This window comes from Oratosquilla oratoria, chromosome 6 (genome assembly GCF_046742065.1).
Source record: "Oratosquilla oratoria isolate Oo_2021 chromosome 6, ASM4674206v1, whole genome shotgun sequence".
Lineage (NCBI taxonomy): Eukaryota > Metazoa > Arthropoda > Malacostraca > Stomatopoda > Squillidae > Oratosquilla > Oratosquilla oratoria.
The window spans coordinates 15,157,495-15,167,494 of NC_134782.1; the positions used below are offsets into that span (position 1 = coordinate 15,157,495).

Sequence of the window (10,000 nt, forward strand, 5' to 3'; positions counted from 1 at the left end):
CCAGATGCGCGCGCGCGGTGTGTGTGCATGTGCGTGTGTGTGTGTGTGTGTGTGTGTGTGTGTGTGTGTGTGTGTGTGTGTGTGTGTGTGTGAGAGAGAGAGAGAGAGAGAGAGAGAGACTTCTTCAGGGTCAGCGCTGAACAAGTCAGATGATACGAGGATAGTTTCTGAGAAGCCCCAAGGGTGAATAGATTTGTGTCGTGTTAAACAGAGAATATGCCATGGCCATGTCATGCACAGTCACCCCTAGAAGTCCTGTCTCCTGATCTGAATATAGATATTATAACGCCAAGATACTGTTGTGTTGGTTCAGTGCATCTAATGATTTTTTTTTTCTATTATCGAACGGGGAACGTAGAGGATTTTTTTACCATTAGCAACGGGAAACTTTTTCGTGGCTGAATTCCGTAGAGACGGAACGTTTTTTATGGTGACTTCGAGTATATCGTTGTTGTCATCTCTTTGAGACTGGAAAACGAGCAGACATCCACAACGCTGAGCCCTGGGGCACTCCCGAAGATTCAGATATCCGAAGAAGCAAGAGTCTTGAAGGATCCGCAGAATTTGTTCGGAGAACCACGAAACTGAAATTCAGTCCCAGTTAAGCTTCCGTCACACACTCAAGATTCTCTTCATATGTCCTGAATTTGAAAAGCTGGAAGACGACTTCGTTTACAGACTTCTATACTTCCCTAAGGACATTTCATCATTAAGTTTCTCACTATATGACACAAAGGTGATTTGACACTTGGAGATTCGAAAAATGAAAGATTGCAACAGAAGTCGTTTCTACTCAAATGACTTCACTTGAGTCACGCGTGACGGGGGTTTTACTGGATACCAGAAAAGCAAATTTGTGAATGCTTAGCCATTTTATTCAGTATTTATGTGGTCACCAGGAGGATTAAGGACAGCGATACATAAATCTAGGAAGCATGAAGAAATAGGTTATAGAAGCTTGCACAGACACAAAGGACGGAAGTGGCTGGAAAAATTTTGTCTTGAAGAATAATGAAGGAAGTGAGAAGGTACATTGGAGGAGGTGAGAGAGAGATGAGGAGATGGCAGTCGTCAGAAGAGAGAGAGAGAGAGAGAGAGGAGACAGGGTTCTAAATAAAGTTTGAGGGCGCTCTGAAGAGGTAGGCAGGTGAAATCACAAGAAGGAGCGATATTCAAGAACGGCCCTTGACTGACGTTCAGACCCCGCCATCGGGAGAGCTTGAGAGGACCTCTGGATTTTCTGGAATAACTCGCGGGGGATTTCGTAAAGAGCCTTCTCAGAAATTATTAGGACGAGAGCAAGAGAGAGAGAGAGAGGAAGAGGACGTCATTGGTTTTAGGGCTATGGTCTTTTGAGGGAGAGCCGGGGAGGTAACGCGCAGGGGTGTTGTTTCGGTGCGGGAAGGGCTTCAAGGAGGAAGAGAGGTGTAACGAGGAGGAAAGAAGTGGCCTTGCAATTAAGGGGGAAGAGAGGAGGAAGAAGAGGAGGGAGAGGGGAGAAGAGGAGGGGGAGGGGAGAAGAGGGAGGGAGAGGTGAATGAATTCTCCTCGGGAATTAGAGAAGAAAGGAACGGGACTTTATGTACCACTGATTAGGGATGGAGAAGAGTAAGAATCTACTTCGGAAACCTCGAAGTTCTTGCGATGGATGGAGAGAACTTACTGAAGAAGGTGACAAAGGAAATGGGTGGCCTAGGGGGCTGTGAATGGCTGTGTGGGATAATGTAACGAGATGATGGGGATTACTGTTGCATGAAATTCAGGAGGGTTGCTTCTGAAACGTGCGTTCGTATATAACAGGACGCCTGCAGCGGGTGGGTTGGGATATGGGGTCGGGGTGAGATGGGACGTAGAGGGTGGAAGAGGATGCTGCTAAGATTCGCGGAAGGTGGCAGAAGCCGCCTTCAAAGACCCTATTACCCTATCAAGGCCAAGTGCGTGCGCGCGCGCGCGTGTATGTGTGTTTGTGTATGTGTGCGTGTGTGTGTGTGTGTGTGTGTGTGTGTGTGTGTGTGTGTGTGTGTGTGTGTGTGTGTGTGTGTGTGTGTGTGTGTGTGTGTGTGTGTGTGTGTGTGTGTGTGTGTGTGTGTGTGTGTGTTCAGGAATGTCTCGTTTGACCTGTCAAAGACCAATGTTCCCTCTAAGTATCTCACTTTTGCTGATACCAGGCGATCTTATTCACCTTAGAGGTATACATCGATAATGATGCGACGATTCCTCCTCCTCTTCCTTTCTCCTCCTCTTCCTTTCTCCTCCTCTTCCTCTTCCTCTTCTCCTTCTCCCCTCCTCCTCCTCCTCCTCCTCCTCATCATCATCATTTCTCCTCCTCCTCCTTTCTCCTCCTCCTCCTCCTTTCTCCTCCTCCTCCTCCTTTCTCCTCCTCCTCCTCCTTTCTCCTCCTCTTTTTTCTCCTCCTTTTTTCTCCTCCTCCTCCTCCCTCTCTTTTCTTATCATCTTTCTCCTTTCGCTCCCCATCCTCCTTCTTCTCTTTCTCTAACTGCTGTCCCTCTTGTTCCTTCTCCTCCCCTCTTCCTTCCTCCCTTTCCCTCTCTTTACTCTTCATCTTCCTCGATCTCCATTCTCCTTCTTCTCCCCCTTATCTTGATGTTTCTCCTCCTCCTCCTCCTCCTCCTTCTTCTGTTTCGCCTCTTTCTCTTGCTGCTGCTCCTCCTCCTCTTCCTCTTCCTCTTCCTCTTCCTTCTTCTTTTTCACCTCTTTCTCTTGCCACTGCTCCTCTTCCTACTCCTTTTTATCCTCCTCCTCTTCTTCCTCCTCCTCCTCCTCCTCCTCCTCTTCCTCTTCCTCCTCCTACCCCTCCTCCTCTTCTTCTTCCTCCTTCTTTTTCACTTCTTTCTCTTGCTCCTCATCGTCATCCTCCTTCCTCCCCTTCCTCCTCCTCCCTCCTCCTCCTGGTACGCGCCTCACCCTTCGATGCCTTATTGAACAGGAGCCCCGGCTTCTTTAATTATGTTTGAATGAATGAATGAATGAATGAGTGGGTGAGTGAGCGAGCGGCTGAAGAACCGCCGCGTCAGAGACCAGGCCGAGGCAGAGGTCGACTTCGGGAGGGGGGAACCAGAGGAGACTGGAGAGTCGGAACAGGTTCTGTAGATGACGCGTCTTCTCACTTCTGGAAGAAAAAGAAGAAGAATGAGGAGGAAGATGAGTAAGAAAAAAAGAAGTAGAAGAATAAGAGGAAGAAGAAGAAAAAGAAGAGGAAAACGAAGAAGAAGGAGGAGGAGGAAGAAATAGAATATGAAAGGGAAAAAGTGGGGGAAATGTCATCTAGCATTGATATGACTTTTCTCAAGAGGACAATGAATCCATTCATGTCCTTCCGATGCACCTTGTCTGAATGGAATTCTCCAGGTAATGACGCTGACTGACCTCGCTAAGGATGAGGACCTTTTGGTTTGGTCCTTAACCTAATCTGACCTAACTTAACCTAACCTGACCTGAATGAACCTAGCCTGACCTGGTCTGATTTAACTCTGCATAACCTGACCTGAATAAACCTACCCTGACCTGGCCTGACCTAACCTTACCTGACCTGATTTAACCCAACTTGACCTAACCTGACCTATTTTAACCCAACTTTATTTGACCTGACCTGACCTATTCTAACTTAATTCAATTCAACCTGGCCTAACCTAATCTGACCCGATCTATCCGACAGTAATTTAATCTAAACATTCTTCTCGACTCTTCCCCTACTCCCAATCAAATTCGAACAAAACACCCCCATTGACACGCGCGCGCGCACACACACACACACACACACACACACACACACACACACACACACACACACACACACACACACACACACACACACAAACACACACACATACACACACACATACACACACACACACACACACACACACACACACACACACACACACACACACACATACACACACACACACACACACACACACACACACACACACACACACACACACACACACACACACACACACACACACACACACACACACACACACACGTAATTCCGTTAACACACTACCTCTTACACTTCATTTCCAATCATCCTTATTCACCAGAGATTAACCTCACAGATAAAATTGCTTAGTGTTAACCAACAAAATGTACATAAAGAGTAACTCAGTAGTTTGAGGGGACCAGTGTAAACCTGATCCTTGGGCCTTTCAGGTTAAATTTCAAAAAGTTCCTGAGATCTAATGTACCCTATTACCTCAAACAACCACTAACATACGCCATTATGTAGAGATCAGTGCTAATTAGCTACGACTGTAGGGGAACAAAATAAACCCATACAAGTAGAGATATATGAAAAGAAAACGAATGAATGAGAAATAGACATTTGGGATGGATGCTATAAGGAGATTGTATGAAGGAGTGATTGTACCGACAGCACTGTATGGGACAGAAACATGGAACATAAGAGAGGAATAGAGGAGTTTGAATGTATTTTTATCTAGTTGTATTTCGAACGACTAAAACGTAGCAAAAAAATTTCGATGTTTGAGGAAAAAAATTGAACCTCATCAGACCAGACTCACCTCTTGGACGCAAAGTAACGACATTTGGAATATCAGAAACCAGATGATTCTGTTCATCTGTAAAGATGGATCTTGTTCCATTCGTTCATGGATAGATCCAGACCCGGTTCGAACGACGTCCACACTTTGGTTTGACGAATCAGATTGTCTGGCGCCAAGACCAACTACATTTCTTCCCTCGATATAACGTACTAAACCATTTATCGTTATAACGAACTAATCGACTTCTATTTATAACGAACTAAGTAACGTTTCTCGTAGACAAACACGTTAAGACGAACTGTATTATTTCTCTCGCTATAACGAACTAAGCAATTTATCGTTATAACGAACTAAATGACTGACCCTTTTCCGCGCTGATAGACGACTTCGTCGTTCGTGTGCATGGACGTCAGAGAGAATCGTCTCCCCTGGTTCCATCTTCAGCACACTCACCTTCATCTGGGGGTACAGCCCCGAGAGGCTGACATTCGATCTCCGGACGAAACCCAAGATATCTTTCAATCAACCTTAACTATATTTCCTCCGCATAAGGAGAGCTGAAAACCGGCGACTGATCACCCCCTACTATGAACAAAGTAGTTACTGCCTGTGTAGAAGTACATTTTTTTAACGTCACTAACCCCCCCCCACACACACACATACAAACACACACACACCTACCTACCTACCAGGAGGCTAGGACGGTGCCTCTTTACAGAGGGCTTAATTGTGTGGAATTTAATTAACTATGCCCTTGGTTCAACTTCGCCGGTGGCAGGGTTCGAACCGCCATCCCCCTCGACCTTCGCCTCAAGTAATGACGTCCTAACCCGCTCGGCCAGCGAGCCTCCTATTCCGCAGGAGTGAAGCACTATTCTGTTCCTGATGAATATCAGGAGCGTAATACGCCAGGAGGCGCTGAGTAGCTCTGGTCAAAGCTGTCAACTTTTTGCCCTGCCCTATGTACTAGTTAACAGTGTGTGTATGTGTGTGTGTGTGTGTGTGTGTGTGTGTGTGTGTGTGTGTGTGTATGTGTGTGTGTGTGTGTGTGTGTGTGTGTGTGTGTGTGTGTGTGTGTGTGTGTATGTGTGTAAGAGTGCACATATACAAGCGTATTACCAAAGTCTACATGGAATATTTTCTGTTATATGTATAATTCTTTTCACATTAAATTATTTTTTAATGAAACGCCATCTACATGTATAAGAATGAATTACCTGTAAGATTACAGAACTTTGCGTAACATTATGATATTCATAATGTAAACTGTACTGTGTTTTATATTCATATTTCTTATGATGTATATTTGAGCTTGTTTCTAAACGCATCATACTTTTATTTGGCTTCATAGATTAAGAATATGCTTGTAGTCTCTTTATTTTTCGTTCAACTTCCAAAATGTTCTGATCGCCCCCGAACTCCTACATCCCAGTCCCAGAAGTAAATTTATAACGTTAGACTTTGATCATTTTCAGATAATTTGAGAATTACTGTAGCGTTGGTAATAACTTTGATGAAGTTTAATCTGTTTTGCTGATTAGGTATAAGCTTTTGTCGCCCTTCCCTCTCCCGTTTCAGTGCCGGATCTAAGTCAACCCCATGGGCATCACGCTTCTTTTTTTTTTTAATGGGTTATATAGTCATGCTTTTTATGTTTGTTTTGGAAAAGAAAATTACTTTATATGTCTCTTTTGGACTAAATTTGTTTTGAGTTCTTTTATTATTACCATGATTATTATAATACATATATTTTTTTTTCTTTTTTTTTTCTTTTCTTTTCTTTTTTTCCCCGAAGACCTTCCTGTTACGTCCGGCACTGCCCCCCCCCACCCCCCGACACCTCCCCACTCCCTGCACGCCTAGTTCTGTAGCGCTTTTCCACCTTTTTGTGCTGTAAACTGTGTATGGTGTATCTCCCCGTAGAAACCGTTGATGCGGCCACATGGGGATGGATATTCCATTGAGAAGGCCCGGCAGTGCGAAATCCACATGCAACCGCCACGCCGACGCTGCTGCAGGTCCTGGCTCTCCAAGTTCCCGAGCAGAAGCAAGAGGATCGATGTCATTTCGAGAATAACATTCCCCCTCGTCTTTGCTCTTTTCAACCTGGTGTACTGGAGTACCTATCTGTTTCGGGAGGGGGACGAGAGTAGGCCTGGAAATTAGACTCGTTTATGTATATCACTTTTTTTTTTCCGACGCGCCTCATTCTCATACCCCCCCTCCCCATTCTCCCCTGTCCTCCTCGCACTCCTCCTCCTCCTCCTCCTCCTTCTTCTTCTTCTTCTTCCTCCGATCGTTTCTCTTCGCTAGTCCTCTCCTGTTTACTCAGCGCGCGAGACTGGAGCACGATAGAAAACGCACTCTGGCACTGGCGCAAGACGAAACGAAACCGTCACATCAAAACTGAATTTCTACCAGAAAAAAATGGGACGCAGGGCGTTGACGAAAAGAATATGTAAATCATACAAATGTAAAGAAAAAGAAAAAGCATAATGAAAACTATGCAATCAGCCAAAAGAAACTCATACATTGTCGGTAAAACTACTAGTGGTCATTCCATGTGGACAAATTCAGTGAGACAAAGAGAAATGGAGACAGAGGGAGCAACAGGTCTACCCGAAGAACGCCGACGCCAGTGATCGATGGAGGACAACAGGAAGGAGGAAAATGAGGAAAAGGGGGAGGAGGAGTTTGGGGAGGGCATGGGAGGTTGGGCGTGTAACAGATAAGTGTGGGAAGGGAGGTAGGAAGGGTGGGCGGACCCAGAAGGAGCAGGGGCTGGGTGTGGGCGTGCGTCTCTTGAGAGAGACAGTGGCCCTGACCACGCCCGCCCGATGATATGGACCCCGACCAAGACCCAGAAGCACAATCATGTAGCCGCTGCTGACGTTTATGCCGACGCACAGCATAGTAGTTTGATATTCGTCCTTTGTACTGCGACATATGATTAAGTGTAGACCAGTTAGCAAGGGTTGTGGCCCAATAAGTCTCCTGTGATACAGAGTACAGGACTGTGCAGCTTGATTACAAGTCCATTCGTTTATTTTTATTTTATTTTTTTCTTTCTCCTTAAGGATGGAAACATTCCATTTCGTCCCTCGAGTGTTTCTGAAACACGGTGAAGGGAAACAAGAAAGCGATGCTAACTCTCCATGAGAGGTCATGTTTGTTTTTTCTAAGGCTCGATGAAGATAACGAAGGCATGGCGAGCACCGAAGTACCCCAGTGAGCGTGGGAATCCCCCAAGACCCACCCTCCAGTGACCCCCAGAAACTACTGAAGAAGTCCAGCCGTAGGGAACGTCCCTCACCACGTATATTCTTAGCAAGACTTGAACGTTACATCCTTGCACCTCCTATCCACCCAACCCCCCAACCCCCGCCATTGTATCTTTAGCTTTAGCTCTTTCTTCAGTCGCCCCTCAAATGCCACTAGCCGTTTTCTACGACATAGTGTACTGTACAGTATAGTCTCAGAAGTCCGCGTAAGACTGGAACTTTTCTTGTGAGAGTTCTCCGTTTAGCTATTGTGTAGCCCAGACTGCCGGTAGTAGTATAGCAGCCTCCATTTTCTCCATGTCAAAAGTGTTTCTCCAAACTCGGGCTCGAATGGGATGTGCTGCTATCGGTGATAACATAGTGCAGATATGGTGAAAAACAAAATGACGGAGGAGGAGAAGGAGGAAGGGAAGAGGTGGTAGTGGCCATAGTGGTGGTGATGGTGGATGGGCTCGAACAAGAGACGCCAGCCACCGGAATTCCAGCTGCAGCAACCATATCAATACTCCACATGCAAGCTATATGGGTGTAAATAGGTGTGTACGTATCTGTATTGTAAGCGTGGAGCGTATGTATTTATAAAAGCGTTTATATATATGCGTGTGTGTTCTCTGAGGCGTGGCTCTCTTCAAAGCCAACACGTAGCGCCGCCTATGCTCAAAGGTTTATGATTTTTTTAAAACTCTCTGGTGAAGTTGTCGAAAACTTGCACTCAGATCGTTGTCTTGCAAGCCACGTGTCCATCACGCTGGGTCCTCGCAACCCTCCAGGCATACGGTGAACCATCTACACGAAGTCGAAGAACACAGTCGATCTCGTCGGTTGTGTTAAGGTTCTTCGGCCTCTTCGACCTCCAAGAGTCGTGGGGGGGGTTCTGTGACGTCACTTTTTACCCAGATATGAGGTCATGGAATGCGAGGTCTTTGTCTCTGTGAGTGAGAAATGACGTCGCTGGAACGCTACACGAGTTCTTGAACCTGAGAGCGTCACGCGACCTTACACAACCCGAAAACGGTCCACGAAGTACCTCACGCCTGTTTGTATAAAAACCTGCGTTTTCATTATGTTTCTCCCTTTATGTTATGAAGTATAACCCTCACCTTTTTTCAACCTCTAGATTATGCTATTTTGTAATAAAAATAATTTGAGATATATGATACTGTCTCTCGTTCTGTCTGTTTCTGTCTCTCCTTTCCTCTCTATCTCTCCTTGCTTACTCGATTTTACAGTTTATTGTTATCATCATTATTACTTCTTTTTTTCAAGCACCGCCTTTTCTTCTTCTTCTTCTTCTTATTCTTATTCTTCTTCTTATTCTTCTTTTTCTTCTTCTTTGCCGTTGGGAGCCAATCTTGGTTTATAAACTCCTTCAGTAATAATAATAATAATGATGCTGATGATAATTCTACATACATACATACATATACAAACGGATAATGATAACAATAATAATAATTATGATATAGACAAGGGTGTTCAGTACAGCACAATCCATACACTGCATCACAATCCTTATGTTATTACCAAATTTTATTTTTTCTCTCTTTTTACTCATATTAATTGTTGGATTTTATCTCCTCTCCGTTTTCTATAGGCTTAAACACAACGTTTCATTCATAATGCCTGTTACAAGTTCTTTAGCCAACGTTGATCGTTCCTTACGTTGAACCTTCTGAGGTTTTAAGATTTTTGTATCTTGTTTTAAGATTTCTGTGTCTTGTCTTTAACTTAGGTTTGTTTCTTTGCCTCCTTAAATTTCCTTAATCCATTAAGGCTCAGAGAATCTTCTCACCTGAAGAAAATCGTCTGAGGTTGGTTAGAATCAGATCCTGTTATGATATTCCTATTGAGATATTTAGCACTTCAGGGCCTCGTAAAAACAGTTCACAGATTCTTGTAACGTGAAAATTTGTCTGACATTTGATAGAAATAAAACTTATTTGGAATATTCGGCCCTTAAACGGTTAAAGCGTCTGTGTTTTGGTCATCCGGTTACTTATGTTACCGTGTCACTGTTTTAGCTTCGTTTTGATTTCCACTTGTTTCGCAGCAATTGCAAGTTGTTGTGCAATGATAGCATACGGCTCTTTTATAGTCGTTCTATAAGTTTATTTCTATACATTTATTGGATGTTAGCTATTTGTTATGCATATAGTTCCTTTCTCTTATTTTCATCACTGGTAACAGTTT

The 10,000-nt window shown here is 44.4% G+C and overlaps 1 protein-coding gene across 7 annotated transcripts in view; it reads left to right on the plus strand.

Moving 5' to 3' along the window:
- The window catches only part of LOC143026311 (glutamate-gated chloride channel-like), a 271,860-nt gene that overhangs the window by 260,041 nt on the left and 1,819 nt on the right, over positions 1-10,000 (plus strand). For 5 of the 7 annotated variants that reach the window (XM_076186479.1, XM_076186480.1, XM_076186481.1 and 2 more), the window contains one exon: positions 6,453-10,000. This exon is cut by the window's right edge and continues 1,819 nt beyond it. In XM_076186479.1, the coding sequence (XP_076042594.1) occupies positions 6,453-6,695 (243 nt within the window). In that variant the 3' untranslated portion in view covers positions 6,696-10,000. The remainder of the gene's footprint in view (positions 1-6,452) is intronic. The other 2 variants (XM_076186483.1, XM_076186486.1) reach the window with 1 other exon arrangement.